At 51.3% G+C, this 18,812-nt stretch overlaps 1 protein-coding gene across 7 annotated transcripts in view; it reads left to right on the top strand.

The window, feature by feature from the left end:
* LOC115616331 (opioid-binding protein/cell adhesion molecule homolog) overlaps positions 1-18,812 on the top strand; it is a 337,209-nt gene that overhangs the window by 307,989 nt on the left and 10,408 nt on the right. For all 7 annotated transcript variants that reach the window (XM_030505417.1, XM_030505416.1, XM_030505421.1 and 4 more), the window contains one exon: positions 8,224-8,456. In XM_030505417.1, coding sequence (XP_030361277.1) covers positions 8,224-8,456 — 233 coding nt within the window. The remainder of the gene's footprint in view (positions 1-8,223; positions 8,457-18,812) is intronic.

The following is an 18,812-nucleotide window of genomic DNA, read 5'->3' as shown; positions in this document are numbered from 1 at the left end:
TCCAGCAGTCCAGCTGTTTTGAAGATAATTACTACAGAACTCAACCTGATGTAAAATAATCCTCCTGGGCAAGCAGCCAAGAGCCTGAGACTTATCCTCCAAAGACTGAAACCTCTCCATTACCCTTAAGAGCTGCAGATATAGAACTGGGTGTCTCATGACAAATATATTTTAGGTGGAATTACTGGGGGGTCTGGAGAAGAGTTTTTCTTCCTCCTGACTTTGATTGGACAGAGTGACCAAGAGCATGAGGACCATGTGTAATGGTGACGTGGCCGGGTTTCCATCCAGAGCCCCAAGTGCCATCATTTCCCTAAAGGACCCATTGTGGGGTTGTCACCATGTTCCCTTCTGCCACCCCTCTTGCTGTGTTGTCACCCTGGGGTGGCTTTAGGTCAATTTTCCCTCTTTGCAAGCCAGGGATAGTAGATGTACAGTAGCTTTACTCAGGGTGTACAGGAGCTCCTTCTGTCACAGATGCCCTTGGCCCGTGTTTTAATCACCATCCTTTCTTCTTTTGTGACTGTGAGATGCTGCTGGAGCTGCAGCTACCTTCTCCTGGGTTCAAAGCAGCCCCCTTGCCCAGCCAACATGTGGATGGTCACCAGTCCCAGCAGGATGCCTGAATCATAGCAGTTGGAGCCTTTTGTTGCCATGTGTTAATTACCAGTAGTTAACTACATGCCTAACGGTGACAGAGGAACCTAGCTATTTCCATCTCTCCCTGCTTGGAAAAGTGAATGAAAAACTAGGAAAAAGCAATAGCAAAGGGAAAAACCAACCCCAAACCCCACCAGAGGTGTAGAGGGCTCCAGGTTTGGCTCTGCAGGCACGGTTAAGGCTAAACTCCACGGTTCTTCTCCTCCTTTTGATTGAAGAACACTAGAAATCAGCTGGGGCGCAGGTGCTGCATTATGTTAGATTAGCACTGATTGAATCCACACACGGGCACTGATTGAGGCGTGGGGCTGTGCTGATGCTGGGGGCGGGGGGGTGGGATATGTGGCTGGATCGTGGCCCTTAATCAACATCCTTCAATGGTGGTGATGGGGTTGGTGGGTATCTCTCGTTGGGTCTTTTCTGGGATGTAATCCAGAGCCCCAATGTAGGGAGAGGGGAATGTGGCAGTGAGAAGAGGGGTCTCTGCGCTGTTTTCTATGGCAGGTAGCAATGCTTTGATGGTAAATGCTGGTGGGCATCAGTCGTCTCTTTGGAGAGGAGCTGGAAAGATGTCCCAGCCTTCTTCAAACCACAGTGGCCACGAGCAAGATGGAAATCCCTGCCCTGCTGTGCAGGAGACTTTTTGGGCAAGGAAAGATGCCTCGCTGCACCTCTTCCCATGTCCACAGTTTTCCTGGGCTGACTGCTCCTGCTCAGTGCCTTCATTTTCATCTCTGGTAGATCAGGTGTTGGCACCAGCATCGACCAACTCTGATGTTAACATTGAAGTGCCACCTGCTCTATAAACACCCCCATTGATTTGCTCTATCCAAAGTTCTCCTCTTTATTTCTCTTGCTGCCATCTCCTATTTCCTTATGAAGATCTCTCTCAAGCTAATGATTGCTGTCAGCCATCGGGGCTTAGGCAGACACCTTCCAACCTCCCTTGGGGCTGCAGAGGGCTCCTGAGCAAACCCTGAGTCATCAGGATACAGATGAGTTGTATCCCAAACTAGGGACTTAAGAGTGGGAAGATCAAGTGGGAGCTGAGAGCAGAGCGTGTCCGAGCATCCCACCCCATCACACCACTCTTCCCCTTGCCAGTGATGCTGTCAGAGCCATGTATGTCCTGCAAAGTGGAAGGAAAAGCAATGAAGAGTGAAAGAAAGGTTTTATGAAAGAAAGGAAAAGCTTAGCTTGCTTTAACAGAGCCGACTGGGTTTTCTGGATTTCTCCATATGGAGCATTAATTCAGAGTATCCCATGAATAGCTTTGGGGAGAAGATGTGCTACCTGGGTCCATTGTTCCCAAAACAGGATGCAGGGCCTTTGAGGCCAAAATGGGTGCAGACCCCTCCCCAGATTAATGCCACCTTAAGCTCAACCACAACCCAGCATCAGGCCATGTTTTGCATCCCTCAGGTTGTCACAGAGTCTACCGAAATCCCTGTGGATGTCGGGGCTGCCCTGCGAGTGTTAAGTCTTGACTTGGGATGCTGAGCGCAGACAGCTCCCGCCCTCCTCATCATCTTGTTATCAGTCTAATGTCTGGGAGCCGCAGTCATGGACCAAAACACCATTAAACTATCTGAAATGGAGCAACTCGACAGCCCCTGCCCTCGCAGGCTTATTATCTTTGCAGATGGATATTTTATATTTAGCAACCTCTAATGTATCAGTTGGGGCTTGGATTTGTCACAGGGAGCAGCTTCTATTCTGGTGCTTGGGAGCGGGCAGGCAAACTGCTACCGGAGGGGAACCCTAGAGCTGCTTCCAGTGCCTAAAGGGGCCAACAAGGATGCTGGAGAGGGGCTTTTGACAAGGGCCTGTAAAGAAGGAGTAATGGGTTCAAACTGAAACAGGGGAGATTCAGGTTAGATATAAGGAGAAATTCTTCCCTGTGAGGGTGCTGAGGCGCTGGCACAGGGTGCCCAGAGAAGCTGTGGCTGCCCCATCCCTGGCAGTGTTCAAGGCCAGGTTGGACACAGGGGCTTGGAGCAACCTGCTCTAGTGGAAGGTGTCCCTGCCCATGGCAGGGGATTGGAACTGGATGATCTTCAGGTCCTTTTCAACTCTAATCATTCTATGCTTCTGTGATTCTACATTAACAGGGAAAAAGAGAAGAGCTTAGGGTAGCCAAGCTTCCCGTGCATCCCACATTCCCGTGCATCTTCTATTTTCCCATGAGAGACATGGGTGCAGTGGCAGGTTGGGAATCACCAGGTGGTGGTGAGGGCTTGATGGGAGGTGGTTGTGCTGGGTGGTGCCAGACGGCACATCCTGGGTCCCCTCTGCCCTCAGGGTGCTGGGATGATGTGGGGATGCTGCAAGGCATCCCATATCCGGGCACTGGAATGGCTGGGAGAGGTGGGAGAACAGATACTGCGAGTGCCTTAGAGAGGAGACAAGGGTGCCAGCGGAAAGGATCGGGAATAAAGACAAAGTGCCTCCCGCCCTCTGCATGGAGAATAAATACCAGGGATGACAGTGAGGGAAAGGCAGGCGGCACAGGCCTGCCCTCAGGGAGCTGTTGTTCGAGACCCGCTGTCACACACCGCAGATGCCATTGTCCCCGCAGCTAATGTGACGCGTCGCATTGTTGGGAGAGGATTAGCAGAGCCGGCGCGTGTTGATGGCCTGCTTCTAATTTGCATCTTTAACGAAGTGGGAGCCCAGCCAGGTTCTGTTCTTTTGTGTTTACTTCCAATGATTACAAATAAATCTCGGCTGCCTTTGCTCCAGCTTCCTGGAATAAAAGGCGTTCGGAGCCTGTTAACTCCATAGCTGGGGTGAGTAGCAGAAGGAAAGGAGAAATCCCATTAGGATTAGGCAATTGTAATTAGCAGTTTCTTCTCAAAGACAAGGGTGCCGGGGTGTTCCCTCTGCCCCCGTGACAGGTTCTTTTGGGTGTAACTTCCCAGGGTGAAGCAACACCCTGTCACTGCTGAGGGGCTTCGCTCCCGATGCGGGTGAGCTATTTTAGCTACTGAAAAGTGGGTCATCCAGTCAGTTTGGGACTGGTTTTGTCATCTCCATTTGTCATGTTGACAAGACGTGTTGCCTCCAGGAGAGAAAAGCAGTTTGGGGTTGAAGGACTGTAGAAGTACTTACAAGTAGAGCGCTGTTGGTTTGCATAAGGAAGCGGGAGGGTTTGGAGTTGATCCAAACACAAGCATCCCCCTGAAGGCTTCACTCTCGGGGTGAGAACCGGCCTCCTGGATGGCTTGGGATGTGCATCAACATTTTGGGGTCCCAAGCATCCCATCCTTTGGGATATCTTGCACCTACAGAGAGGGATTTGCAAGACTTGCGTTATGACTCCAACCCTTCACCTGCCATTTATCCCTCCAAACTAGTGCCAGAAAACTTGTGCTCACCCTGGACACAGTATTTCCCTCATCATGGGGTGGATGGTGAGGGCAGCCCCAGGCTTTGCCCTCATAACTCGGCTGAGGCAGCAGTGATGGAAAGGTCTGTGACGGGGACAGGGGAAGGCGGGGGATGAAGGCGGCACATCCAACACACAGGAGAAGTGCTGTCAGTGTCATTGATGGGGCCAGGCAGGACCCTGCTGCGGGAGCGACGCGGGGGTCTCTCCTAATAGATTCAGGAGGAGAGAGGCGGTTGTGTTGTGCCGCTGAACACAAAGAACGCGTCAGTGGAGTTATTTGTATTGTTGACACTAAGTGAAAGAATTCCTTGGCAAACTTCACAATTAGCATGTAAGGATGAGGAATTGGGACAATTAGAGGGGAAGCGGCGCTGCCGCGCTGATGCCCCCGGCTCCCTCCCTCGTGCATCTTCTTGTGCTGCCGCATTCAGCTTCATTGCCCTCACCACTCCAGCAGGTCTTGTCCCCCCCTGGGCGAGGGGATCAAGATGGGTCTTGGGATCTGGCACCTCTGAGAGGCCACATGTATCACTGTGAGCATTGCCAGCATCTGAGGCACCCCAACAAGCTGCTGTAGCAGAGAGAGGTCACGGTGGGAGGCAGCCAAAGGGCTGCATGTGATGGAAAGTCTCTGCTCAAGAGCAGAGCATTTTAGGCAGAAGTTCTTCCCTGTGAGGGTGCTGAGGTGCTGGCACAGGGTGCCCAGAGAAGCTGTGGCTGCCCCATCCCTGGCAGTGTTCAAGGCCAGGTTGGACACAGGGGCTTGGAGCAACCTGCTCTAGTGGAAGGTGTCCCTGCCCGTGGCAGGGGGTTGGGACTGGATGAGCTTTAAGGTCCCTTCAGCCCAAACCATTCTATGATCTCAAATTGGGTACATTGAGGAGGTATTTGGAAAAGAAAAAGGGCTGTCTGCTCAAGGGCAGAGGGTCTAAGTGTGACAGAGATGGAGGAGCAGATGTGTTGGGTGGTGTCGCATGAAGAACGCCTGCAGGAGAGAACTGAGATGAGGTGGGTGTCAGGGTTTGGGCTGACAGTATCAGTCCCAAGATCTTCCCCCTGCCTTGCTGATGGTTTTTTTCCAGGTGAACTGCAGAGACAGGATGGGTTTATTTCCCTCCCATATGACAGGCACTTTACCATCTTTGGACCCTTCCAGACTCATGAGGCAGGGTTTCTTCTGGAGATGGATGTGGCGCCTTCAGGAGACTGTTAATGGGGCTTTGTCTTTGTTCATAATTAGATCCCTTCAAGGGAAAACCTCCTGGCCTGCTTTATTCTCCAGCTTTGTCAGAGCTTGTCTGCTTTATCTAAACACTTTGCAGAAGTCTCTTTACCTGTTTGCTTACTGGAGACATTATCTTAATCCTGGTCAATTGGAAAGAGGTAGCAAAGACGGCTCGGCAGGCGAGGGAGCTTAGCACTAATGGAGATCGTTGTGCAAGCCAGGTAAAGAAGGTAGAGGGGTGTTCCTCACCTCGGGGTGTTGTTTTGTATTTGCCTTTGAATCCTCTCTGTGTCAGCTAATGGACGGTGGTTCTGCTCTGACACCTTGCCAGGAGGTACAGGAGGGCTGGTTTTCAAAGCAGGGTAGTTTGTCTGATTCCTCACCACCTGTAGCTGCAGGGCACAACCCAAGCTCTGGTGGGGAGGAGCAGGATGCTCAGCAAACAGAGCCAAAGAGATTCAGTCCCAAGTTAGCTATTGGGTGGCAGCAATTGAAGAGTGAGATTGAGAGATGGGAGAAGGAGCCTTTGCCTCCTTTCTTGTGGCATGAATCTGTAGGAGTTTCCAGTTGCTGCTGCCCATTTACTCCAAGTGGTTTTGGGGCTGGTACCAGTCACTGGGAGCTATGGGCAGGGATGGGTGATGCTGTCCTCACCCTTCCTTGTGTGAGTGTGTCCTCCTGCGTTATGGGCATCCCTGTGCACTTGGGATCAGAGCTGGATATGGGAGCTGTGAATGCAAAATGAGTGACTCCAGTTCTCAGGGGTCCCCGAGCACCCACATTTTGCTGGGAGGCGTGCTCAAAACGTGCTGACATAGGGATGTGTTTGGTTATGGCACGAGCTCCTCATCCCTGTCGCTTCAAACCCTAGTCCTTGTGCTTCACCCCTAATGAGGGGACCCAAGAGCCCCTCGCAGGGCTGTAGCCTGGCTATTTATGGGAGCGCAGACATGCAAGTTGTCTGTTTTACATATTGCTGCCCTGATTTTTCGGTGCACGCGATGAATAATTTACAGAAGCCGTAAGTATCTCTTTATTATTCATTATAATGAAGTGAGACAGCAGTAATAGTCCACTAGACTGGAATCCCCCAGGGCCGAACTTAACTCGGCTCTGCTTAGCTCTCCCCCAGTTAATTTGAACAAAGGGAGGGCTCCGCTTCCCGACAAGGATGCTGCTTGCTCCAGCAGAGCAGAGCCAGCGCCACCGCGGGAACCGGGACACGTCCGCCACCCGGGCAGGCTCCCGGCATTCCAGGCGTGGAGAGCCATCCGTCTTTCCCACCATCCCTACGTGATGCGGCTGGCGGAGACGTACACTCCAGCAAGGGGAACATTACTCCTTTGCAGGAGGATATATGGCTCGTAGCTCTGAAGCCAGTGTCTGGGGGGACCCTCAAACATGCCAAGTGTTGCCCCTTCCCTCCACCCAATTAATAATGCCGATCGAGGTGACACTTTGCCATCCCAGCAAGGGAGGCATATAACACCCTGAAGCCTCTGCAGGAGAGGTGCTGCGGTGGGGATGGGGACAGGGACAACCCACCAGCCCATCTCTGAATTTACAGGCATGTGGAAAGGGACTTGCATGAGGTTTGATTGACTGTGGGTGCCTTTTCCTAACATCTTGGCTGCACAAAGCGATGCTGCTGCTGGCACAACTTGCACCTAGCTTGATTTTCACGGTTTGCTAGGGGAAAGCTTCCCTTCTGTGGTCCTTGGGTGGGGAAGATGAAGCTCCTGAGAGATGCTGGGCTCTTCATTTAGCCAAATCCTTAGTGGTTTTGCTGCTGTGGCAGTGGCAGAAATGCCACGAGTAACTGGATGGAGAAAAATCTATCAAATGGAATGAAAAAGCCATGTTCTGCAGGAACATTTTAATTCCCTTTTCCCCCCTCCCTTTCCTCTGTTCTTTGCCAAGCGTAAGTCAGCGCCACGGGCTGGAGCTGCTGTGTCTCAGAGCGGGGAAGGTGGGAGCCAGGCAGGAAATAAATCACAGCAACGACAGCATCGTGTTTTCAAGGCACTTGTAGGATTTACAGCTGCTTGTCCAAATGTTCCCTTCTCTTCCCCGTGTGCTGGCTCTGGCTGTTTCTCTTCTTCCCCTCTCCCTGTGTGTACTGTGGCCCCTGTCCCCCAGCAGCGGGTGTGTATGTCACCCTGGGGATGGCTCAAGGGCCATGCTGACAAGCTGAACTGTCAGCACATTGACAGCTTCATCTGGAAGTCTTGGTGTGGAGCAAGGGTAAATTGAGGAGGGGAGGTGGAGGTGGGTGAGATGAGATCCTCCCCCTCTACTCAACCTTATTGAGGCCACATCTGGAGTGTTGTGTCCAGATCTGGGCTTCTCAGTATAAGAAAGACAAGGAGCTGCTGGAGAGGGTCCAGTCAGGCCACAAGGATGCTCAGGGGTCTGGAGTATCTCTCTGATAAGGAGAGATTGCGGGAGCTGGGCCTGGTTAGTCGGGAGAAGAGCAGACTGAGGGTGGCAGAGCACTGGAACAGGCTGCCCAGGGGTGTTGTGGAGCCTCCTAATCTCAAATCCACCATGGACACATCCCTGTGTAACCTGCTCTGGGTGGCCCTGCCTTGGCAGGGGGTTGGACTGAATGGTCTCCAGAGGTCCCTTCCTACCCTGATGATTCTGGAATTCTATGGGTATGGAATGTCTGTGTGGCTTGTGGTGGTCAAACAAAATGGGATTTTTGGCTCTGGTTACCCAGCTCTGAATGAATGAAAAAGGGGTTTTTTTGGTGGACCTGCTGTTTCTGTGGAATCTTGGATGATGTGGGACATGGGAACAGCATAGCGTGGCCATGGCATGTGCCATCTACATGCCTGCACATGATGGGGAGCTCCTGTTTTGCTCATGTCTGCTTTTCGGGAATGGGGATGCTCGTTGCGTGACCTCTTCCAGGTTTGTGACCATCTTGTCTCTTCCTTTGCAGATGTACTGTTGATGACAGGGTCACACGGGTAGCGTGGTTGAACCGCAGCACCATCCTGTACGCCGGCAATGACAAGTGGTCTATAGACAACCGCGTGGTCATCCTTTCCAACACCAAGACCCAGTACAGCATCAAGATACACAACGTGGATGTCTACGATGAAGGTCCCTACACCTGCTCCGTGCAGACAGATAATCACCCCAAGACTTCACGTGTCCATCTCATCGTGCAAGGTAGGTCTTTGCGTGACTCGTGCTGTTGCTGCATTGACTGTTGGATATGGGAAGCTGTCTGGACTTGGGAAGGGCCATCTTGGGGATGGAGATATAGGGATCAGACCAACACCCATTGCTTCAGGGATTGAGTGGTGTGGGAATGGGAATGTGGACCAGTGCTGGCCATGCCAGGAGATGGACTTGCATTGCCTCAGCCTCGCTGTGTTGTGTGGCCATCATGTGTAGCAAAGTACACCTAAGGACTGAAATAGGGTCTGGTGTGTGCTGCTGGGAATTTGACCAGTCTCCGTTGCTAGGGACCATATTGCTTGGCTTGGCATGTTGGGAAGCAGTCAGCAAGGCTCTTGGGCATGCATCCGAAGATGCATCAGGAGAGCAGAAAGTGAAGCACGATGCTCTGTGGGTTTGGGAGAGGGGGCAGATTGCGTGAGAGGCTCGAAGGCACTACAGGGCCATGAAGGGCTTTTGCAAAGGGCTTCATAGGTCAGTGTAGCAGATCCTGTTGGGTTGCAAAGCAGTGTTTCTCTGCTGCAGGGAATATGAGTACCAGCAGCCCCGTAGTACTCTGGTAGATTCCACTCCGTATCCTTGTGGCTTTACACCAGCTCCCGGCTTTTGTCCGGTCTCTAGATTAATTTTTCAGAGTTAGTGTTAGTTCAGGTTAGATAAAGATAATGAAAGTTTCCTAATCCTCTTAAAGAAGATTTATCTGGCTGAGTAGAAAGCTCTCGGAATACAATAAAGCGTGTATAAAACCAGGACCTAATCTTGCCTTTAATTTCAAACAGCTGATGGGTATTGATTTAGCAATGAACAAATCTGAAACATTTCTCAGCCTTGACATGTCTCCGAGAAGCTCCCCCCCTCCCATCCCCATATGTATGTATTTATATATCCTTCGCATTTGGAGGAGGCAGGGTTTGATTTAGGCCACCCAGCCAAGGGGTTTTCCTGCTTGGTCTCAGCAGGAATGTGTTGGAGAGCCCTGGGAGAGGGAGTGTTTGCCTTGGGAGGAAGGACACTTCATCAGGGACTGTAGCGATAGGACAAGGGATGATGGGTTCAAGCTGAAACAGGGGAAGTTCAGGTTAGATCTAAGGCAGAAGCTCTTCCCTGTGAGGGTGCTGAGGCGCTGGCACAGGGTGCCCAGAGAAGCTGTGGCTGCCCCATCCCTGGCAGTGTTCAAGGCCAGGTTGGACAGAGTCTTGGGCAACATGGTCTGGTGTGAGGCATCCCTGCCCGTGCAGGGGGCTGGAACTGGATGGTCTTAAGGTCCTTTCCAACCCAAACCAGTCTGGGATTCTATGATTCTAAGAGCAGAGCTGAGGTCTGCTGGGAGCACCCCCCTTCATTGGGCCTCTCCCCCTTTCGGAGCTGTGTGTGAGCTGTATCTGTGAAGTTTAATCTGTTTATCCTGTCTGCTCTCTAATCGTGCTAATCCATCCTGTCAACACTAGGGAAGTATCCGAGTGCTTTGCACCTAATGGAGTCAGGTGAGCTGGCAGCTCCCGCTCCCCTCGCCGCATTTTCAGTGCAGGGCTTGCAATGCAGGCACTTCCCAAGCTTGGCCAGGTGAAGGTGAGGAATACTTGCATCCAGAGCATCTGTCTGGTGCTCAGGCATTCCTTACCATGCCTGGAAAAGCTTTTCCCTGGTGTGGGCATGTGGCATATCCTGTTGAACGGCTCCTGCCACAGCAATAACTATGGTTCTCAGCAGTGTTGCTTCTCCGCAGCCAACAGAGAGGCAGAGGGGAGCTGGCGTTCTGTGGTTATGCAGGTGCAGGTCGAGTGCTCCATGCTGAGAAGCTTCTCTATTTCTCTTTGGATGCATTAAGCCATAGGGTTTACTTAAGTGGGGCTGCTGAGAAAATCCATCTGTAGGTGCCACCTCGCTGTCCTGTAGATGGTAGTGGTGGCCCAAGCAGCAAATCTTTCCCTTCTCTGTCCCTGCCTCAGCTCCAATGCAGTTCCTTGGTGACTAAAATGTGCCTTCTGACCAGTTAGCAACCATGTTCAGGGCAGTTAATTTCTATTTGTATTGTGCAAAACTGAAAGTTGGCTGGATAGACTATTGCCTCTTTGTCCCTGTGTTCAATTGGGTTTTAATGGTGCTCCTGCCTTCCCCCCCAGCAACCCGGTGATAAGTCTGCCACGGAGCTGCAGTCAACAGTAAATGTGTCTCTTAGTGTTGCTATTAATACATCTCTTGGATTGGATCATGGCAACAGCTGTTAACAAGCGTTTATAAGAGTGTAGATGGCAGGAAGCCAAAGGGCTTTGTTTTGTCTCCCTTTTCCTCCTTTTTTTTTTTGGGGGGCCACATCATGATGATGGGATGACAGCTTTTAGGGACACACACAGTGCTTGTGGCATGCCGGTGTGTTTTGGGGAGTTAGGAATACAGAGAGAACTGGCATTTAATCTCATGTAAGTAGAAGATCATAGAATCATCATAGAATCCCAGACTGGTTTGGGTTGGAAGGGACCTTAAAGCTCATCTAGTTCCAATCCCCTGCCATGGGCAGGGACACCTTCCACTAGAGCAGGTTGCTCCAAGCCCCTGTGTCCAACCTGGCCTTGAACACTGCCAGGGATGGGGCAGCCACAGCTTCTCTGGGCACCCTGTGCCAGCGCCTCAGCACCCTCACAGGGAAGAGCTTCTGCCTCAACCTCCCCTCTGGCAGGTTAAAGCCATTCCCCCTTGTCCTGTCCCTAGAGGCCCTTGTCCAAAGCCCTTCTCCCTGTTTCTTGTAGCCCCTTTAGATATAAGGTGAAATGAGCCTCCTCATCCTCCTCTTGTCATAATCTGCTTGAGCGGAGGATGTCATGGGGCTGGACCTCAGGTGAGGCCTTCTGCCTGTGGTATGAACCCTGACAAAGCCCACCTCTATTCTGGGAAGGTGCAAGCTTGCAAGGATGAACCAGGAGACCTCACTGCATTGTGTTGCAAAGTGGTTTCATTGTGTGGAGCATGGTAGACCACAGGCAGGATACACCCATGCCCCCTTTGGTGTGCACTGTTTCAGGACACGGGGTGTATTTCAGTCTGAAAAGTGGACCTCAGGGTCAATATTGTGGTTAAAGCTGTGGCTTCTGTAGTCAGTGTCCTCAAGTCTGACGTCCTCCTTGTAGTAGACACTGTAGAGAGGAGAGAGTACGTGCTGAAGTGGCATGTCATAGCATAGCATGGCATTGCTTTGGGATCCACGCAGCTCCCTGGATGGTAGAGCTTTCTGTGCTGAACACTGAAACAGTCCATCCCTACCTGACAGTGGTCTTTGGTATTCCTCAGATGTCCTCTGCTTCTGATTTATGTAGAGAACTCTCCTTTGTGCAGCCTTAATCCTACTCACCCTAGATTCCTCATTAAAACCTCTCCCGGCTGTTGGCATTGTTACTGTGAGCTTCTGGTTGGTGCAATCCATTTTCCCAACACAGTGTTTGCTGCTTTCCTCGTGCTGGGAGCCAGGATGGGTTTCAAAGGACCGTGGCCTTCATTTTCAGTAGGGAAGTTGTGGTCACATGGTTGATTTTCCAAATGCACCTAAGGATGCTCTCCAGAACCGGTCTCATGGCGCTTGTTGTGTCCGTCACCTCTCAAAGCGTCACTGATCCATGTGTAGCTCCTCAGTAAGTGTCTCCAAAGCAAACTGAGTCTTTCTTTTTGCCTTCTTCCTGATAACAACCAGCTCCTCAAGTCTCTGACAGGGCAAACCCCCCACCCTGTGATGGTACTGTTGAGCTCTTCTTCTCTGATGTAGACTGAGCTGTGGGCTCCCCTCGGCACTGCAGATTTCAGGGTGGCTGCAGTTAAGCTCACTTTTATCCCACTGCCTTTGATATCCGGGCAGGAGCTGAGACAGTGACACTTATTAAAACCTTACCAGGAGGCTGATGGGTGTGTGGTGAGCTGAGGAAGCACAGGGAGAGGTTCAGCTGCCTTAGGTTATTGTAGGAAAGACCCAATAATAGCCTGTAAGCATAGAAAGTGTTTATTAGAAAACATATTTTAACTGCTTAGTGTTTAAGACTGGAGAGGTTGGGGGGTGTGTGTGCGGGGGTATGTGGAGTACAGAAGGAGTCTGTAGAAAGGAAAGGGAGAGAGAAAGAAATGCTTGCTAGATGATGACCTCCAGAGTAGGCTCACCTCTCTGCTCTTGGGATACTTACCCCTTACCAGATGGTGTGGGGTTTTTTGGTCTACCTAAGAAGTCTCTATCATAGAGGACAAGAGATGACTGTCTAAGATGGCAATATCTAAGTATGATAGAGAGGACAAGAGAGGATGGGCAGTCAATGTGATGCTGCTGGTAGATTCCGGTTGCTTTATGTCACATGCTAGGCTGGCAGGATGTTACATACATCTTAGATGGAGGGTTTTATAGAATCATAGAATGGTTTGGGTTAGAAGGGACCTTAAAGCTCATCCAGCTCCAACCCCCCACCACGGGCAGGGATACCTTCCACTAGAGCAGGTTGCTCCAAGCCCCTGTGTCCAACCTGGCCTTGAACACTGCCAGGGATGGGGCAGCCACAGCTTCTCTGGGCACCCTGTGCCAGTGCCTCAGCACCCTCACAGTGAAGAACCTGAAGAACTTAAAGGACTTAGTGAACTTGAAGAACTTTGCAGGAATGGCAAAGGTGGTCCTTGGAGCAAGGGGACATCTTGGTCTTGCTGGGTGACACGGTGTGTCCAAAGCAAAGGGTTCATCACCTGCTCATCCTGTATGTGCTGCTCATTACGGTATGGTCCCCATACCTATGGTATGGATGGGAGGGTGACTGCCCTCCATCTTGCTGGCTGCAGCAAGAGGGTGTCCTTGCACTGAGGTCTCCAAAGGCTGAGAGCTCAGAGCAGGTCCTCTTGGCATTTTTGGAACAAGTGCACAGATACTACTGGAAGGTGGCTGAGATCTTCAGCCAAGGTAGCAAAGAAGCAGGTCTGCATTTCTTCCTCTTGGCAATGGAAGTTGTCCTCAGCTGGGGTGGCAAAGTGGCCAGTGATGTTTGCACATGTGCCACACCTCTGGATCTAACCAAGTGATTTGTTAAAGACTCTGTTTGGAAGCTCAGCTCTGGCTAATCCTCAGCACACTGCGTTAATCATCCTTGTGAGGATGAGTGAGATGGTTCATCGAAGCAGGAGAGTGTCCTGGAGGTTGGGCTTGTAGTGGTGGGGATGGAGTGGAGGCAAATAAAAAGGCAATCAAAGGGTTGCTAAGAGGAAATGGGAAAAAGAAATCACTTAGGCTGGAAAGACATCTTCCCAGCAGGAGCGAGAGCCCAAAACATGGCATGTGTAGTGAATAAAGTCACGGTTTATGTCCTTCTCTGGGGACATCTGAGTGGGTATCACATCCCTGGACTGTGCAGTGGTGGCATCACACCAGCAGGTCATGGGGAAATGCTTTTCCCCCAAGACGGAAGAAGAATGAGATGTGACATCCAGGCCTTGCGTGTGTTTGCAGGACCAGAAGCAGAGCTCGCTTCCACCCTGGAACTGATGGTATTTTGTGGGAGCAGGAGAAGGGAGGCAGCGTGGTGCTGCTCTGCCATCCTGGGCTGTGCTGGAGGCTTACCTGGGGGTCTGGGTGCATTTTCATCAGCATCTCACTCAGTTTGGCTAATGTGAGCCTAAAAGGGTAACGACAGGGTGCTCTGGAGTGTGTAGGTTGTGGTGCTGGACCCAAACCAGGGTGGTGCAAGTTGGGGTTGTGGCTGTTTGGTGAGGAATCACAAAGGTGATGAGCTCATGAGCAGCTCAGTGGGAAAGAGCCTCACTGGGGCTTTAAGTCTCCCTGAAGAGCATGTCAGAGTTTGCAGAGCGATGCTTGTGTTGTCAAAGGGGGTCGCTGATGTCCACAATGTCGCTGATGTCTCACCTAGCGCAGAGGAAAAGTGTCCTTGTGACAAGCAATGTCCTGTCTTAGGATGGGAAAAGGGTCCAAAGGAGCAACCAGACCCATATGTCACCTTTCCTCCCTCCCTGAAGCAGCAGAGGATGGGCCAGAAAGCAAAGTCAGGCAAATGAAGATGCAGCAGTGAATTTAAATCTGAAGGAAGACTAGAGAGTATCTGGAAGAAATAGCAAAGCTTGAAGGAAGAAGGAAGTGGAGGGGGAATAAAACTAAAGAGGGTGAGTAGAGAAGCTCAGAGAGTTGTAGAACAAAGGGAAGAGAGAAGCAAATGTGCACACACAGAAAAAGCACTGAGCATCAAAAAGGGATAAATGAAAGAGTGATAAAGGAGTGAGGGCACGGGGAGTGGGAAGCTCTGGGAAGGAAACAGCACATCCTGCCTAGGTGGGAACAGCCTTAAACAGGACATGGACCTGAAATCCAGATGGGGCTATGGAGGAGGGATAGGATGGGGAGCACCCAGAGCATCCTTGGCCTCCTGTTCTCAAGGCTTCTGAAAGGCGGGGCAAAGGATCTGGTGGGATGTGCCATGGGGACTGGGAGCTGATGGAACAACAGCGTGGTGGTGGCTGATGAATTACTGCCAAAGGGGAACATGGAGAAGAGGGGGAGAACTGGAGAAGTTGGTTCCCCATTCTATCTGCTCTGGCTTCCTAATTGTTCATGAATATACCGGCAGGTGGTTACACAGTAGGTGGAACGTTGAGAGTTTGCGTTTATGGCTTTCCCTGGTTCTGTGTGAAAACCTGGAGCACAAGGGTGCGTGGCAAGGAGTTGGGAGATGACCTAAGGCAGAGTGGACAATGCCCATGGTTCATTCTTACAATGGCTTGTGAGCATTTGGTCACTGGCTTGGGTAGATTTTGCATCTCCCTGGCTTTTGGATGGCTTTGTGTTGAATTCCAATGCAGGAGAGATGTGGTTGCTGAGGGAATAGCAGCCAGGCTGGCAAAGCTTGTCTGCACAGCAGAGACGATGTGTCTGAAATCTATGTGTGATGATCCTGTCCCATCAATGGAGCACACAAAGCAGGTTTTGCTGGGGGAAGGCTGTGAAAAGGGAATGGTCTAGAGAAGCAGAAGGGAAGATCTTTTAGTGTGGAGAAGGCTCAGTGGGGTCCTTATGGCTCTCTACAACTGCCTGATAGGAGGATGGAGCCAGGAGGGGGCTGGTCTCTGCTCCCAAGGAACAAGGGATGGGACAAGGGGAAATGTTCTCAAGCTGCACCAGGGGAGGGTTAGGTGGAGATTAGGGAAAATGTCCTCATTGAAAGGGTGCTCAGGCACTGGAACAGGCTGCCTAGGGCAGTGCTGGAGTCACCGTCCCTGGAAGCGTTCACACACCGTGTAGCCGAGGCCCTCAGTGCCATGGGTTAGTGGTGGCCTTGGCAGTGCTGGGGAATGGTTGGACTTGGTGTTCTTAAAGCTCTTTTCCAGCCTTGTTGATTCTGTGATTCTATGCTCTTCCCTTCCAAAGGAAGCGCCCAGGCAGCGTGTGGCACATGGCTTGCTTGCCTGGGACATTTCACATAAATCATTCTGTTGACTGAGGTGCTTAATCCATTATCTTGATATACTCAACTTTGGATGAGCCTCTCAGATTGGGCTGTCATAGGAATGGGTTTGATCAGAGCTGGTGATCTTTGCTGCTGAGATGCAGCACTTTGTTCAAACTCCTGATGTCACCTCCTTGTCCCCAGTCACTTTTCCCCAGGCTAGATGGGATGTGGGGGCTCTTTGCATGCCTGCATTTCTTCTTTAAGAGCATCAGCCCCAAACAGGAGCTTGCAGCATTGTTGTCACCTTTGTGCTGGCTTTCTGTAGCTAGTGAGTCCTTGTGCTATGACTCCTCTGACAGCTCCATCCCTTTTACTCCAGGGAGGCTCATGCAGAGCTGGAGGCTCTGGGCGCTATAGGCAGATGGGGAGGGAGGTACTGTGAGCTGTGGCAGGGGTCTGATCCCTGCTGATGCTGTGGTCCTGCTTCCCAGCGGTGACAATGTCAGCCATGGGATGCCAGGGGCTGCTGCTGCAGCCAGAGAGGCAAAGGAGAGGTGTGAATGCTGTGTCTCCACAAAATAGGAAGTGTTCAAGATGGGATGGTAAGTGAGGTGTCAGGGCAGGAGCATGGCTTCTGGTAGGTGGGATGGTGTCTGTGGAAGCTGTCACCTTTCCACTGAGTGCTCAAGATGGGATGTCCCCTTCTGTGGGTAGGGCAAGTCTCTAGGGGGACCTGTCCCTTGAGTAGAGGTGGGCGGGTGGCTGTCATCTGGTATTTTGTAGAGCCTATAGGTAGCCATATGTCATCTCACCCTACCAAAGGTATAGGAAGAGGTCCCATTTAATGGACTAGGAGACAAGGATGTGGAGGAGGGACATGGGTTGCATGTGTCAGCTGCAGCGCTCTGCCAGGCTTCATGCTCTGAGGCATCCATCAGTAATAATCTGGTGGCTAAAAATAGTCCAGGGCTGCGGTGAGCGGCTCCGGTCGGGATCGGTGGTAAGGAGCAGCTGGGAGATGACTCAGCTGGTGTGTGGTTGTGTGCATCAGCATCACATGTAGTCAGTGGTCACGCAGCAATTCCTGACGTGCTGGCTCTTCCCCCATGGTTTAGCAGGGAAAAGGGATTGCCATTGGAATGGGCTGGACCTGTGCTCTCTGCTGAGGTGGTGGCTGTCCCTAAACACACACCAGGGTGTCTGGAAGAAGAATGTGAGCTCCAAGCTCTCCGGTTGCTTTTGTCCCCACATGGGGTGGCTGTGGAGCTTGTACCCAGAGGAAGCACATGGACTGTTTGGTTTTGGGAATGTCACAGGGATGACTTGGCTATTTGCAGCCCCTGGTTTAGGAGGTGAGGGCAGGGACAGTGTCTGCTCCAATGGAGAGCATGAATCGGCGCATCAAGCGGTTCAGGTTTGGCGCGGTAAAGGAAGGAGATAAATCACAGGCTTATTGTTATTGAATTTAGTGGCATCGCTTTCACATTCCATTTCTCTCGCCAGCTTTCCAAGCAAACAAGAAATTACAGCACAAATGTATTCTTTTTGGCCTAGCAAACATTATGCATTAAGTTACCCGTGATTAATATCACGCAGGGTCAAGGAAATCCTCTGTGAGCTGCTCCCCACTTCCTTGGGATTTAATCTGTATTCAATTTGCTTCTAGTTGTAGTCTTTTACAAGGAAGGCAGGAGTATGAATAAGGGGGGATAGGGACCTTGTTAGTATTTTCTCTGGTTAGTTGTTAGTATGTTCACCTAGTTGTTAGTATGTTTGTTTCTTATCTTGTAAATGTACTGAAGAGAGTAACAAGTGACAGAACAAGAGGAAACGGCCTCAAGCTGTGCCAGGGGAGGTTTAGATGGAGATGGGGAAGAATTCCTTCCCCAGAGGGTGCTCAGGCATTGGAACAGGCTGCCCAGGGCAGTGCTGGAGTCACAGTCCCTGGAAGTGTTCACACCCCGTGTAGACGAGGCCCTCAGTGGCATGGGTCAGTGGTGGGCTTGATAGTGCTGGGGAACAGTTGGACTTAATGGTCTTAAAGGTCTTTTTCCAACCTGGTTGATCCTATGAATCTATGAGAGGCTGTCTTAAGTCATGGGTAGGGGATGTAGGGCAGATAAATGTGAAGAAACAAAGTTAAACCAAGGAAAGGATGCTGTCAGTAGGGAAATGATAGGAACAGCATCCATGATCACGCTGCTGGGCTGTGAGATATTAGCAGCGCTATGTGTGGCCCTTTGCGGACCAGGAGAGCATTAGGACTGGGCACCCAGCCCTAATCTCATCCCAACTGGTCCCCACCTGAAGGCACAGCGGCTCTGGCAGGATGTGCTTGTCAGGGCAGATCTGTGTGTGCTTTGGCTATATCCACCTCGTGGTGTTTACTGGGCACAGCAGGTTGGTTTTAGCTGCACAGTCATGTCCCTCCTGCCAGCACTCGGGTCCCTGCACGTGCCTGGCTCCCACTCGCTCATCCCATGGGATTAAACCTCCTAAAGGCAAAGCCAGTGCGTCCTTGAGATGCCGTTATCCTCAACAGCCTGGCTGGTAGGATCTATAGAAATGTAATCAAGGTCTTTAGACGTTCTTCTCCAAGTCCTGGTAACCTGATAGGCAACGATCGCTGTCATGGCAGGGTATCGAGCCGCATCTGCCCACTGTGTCAGCATCCTTTGCTAAGGGAAGGGGTTTAGGCCTGATGAATGTATTTGTGTGGATGGGTGTTTGCTGACTGGGAACACTGGGGCCATAGTGGTATTTTCCTGTGCAGGAGCAAAAGTATTTCTGTGCCTGGGAGGGACAGAGGCTCACATCTATGTTCAGAGCACACATTTTTGGCATCTCATGTTGTACGTGTGGTTCAGGAGTTAGCGGATGGGAAAGGGATGCTGGCCGTGAGCTGGGAGAGGGCTGGGAAGCTCCAGCTCACCCC

Source organism: Strigops habroptila, chromosome 17, assembly GCF_004027225.2.
Source record: "Strigops habroptila isolate Jane chromosome 17, bStrHab1.2.pri, whole genome shotgun sequence".
Classification (NCBI taxonomy): Eukaryota; Metazoa; Chordata; class Aves; order Psittaciformes; family Psittacidae; genus Strigops; species Strigops habroptila.
This window is presented reverse-complemented; position numbering and strand designations above follow the sequence as displayed.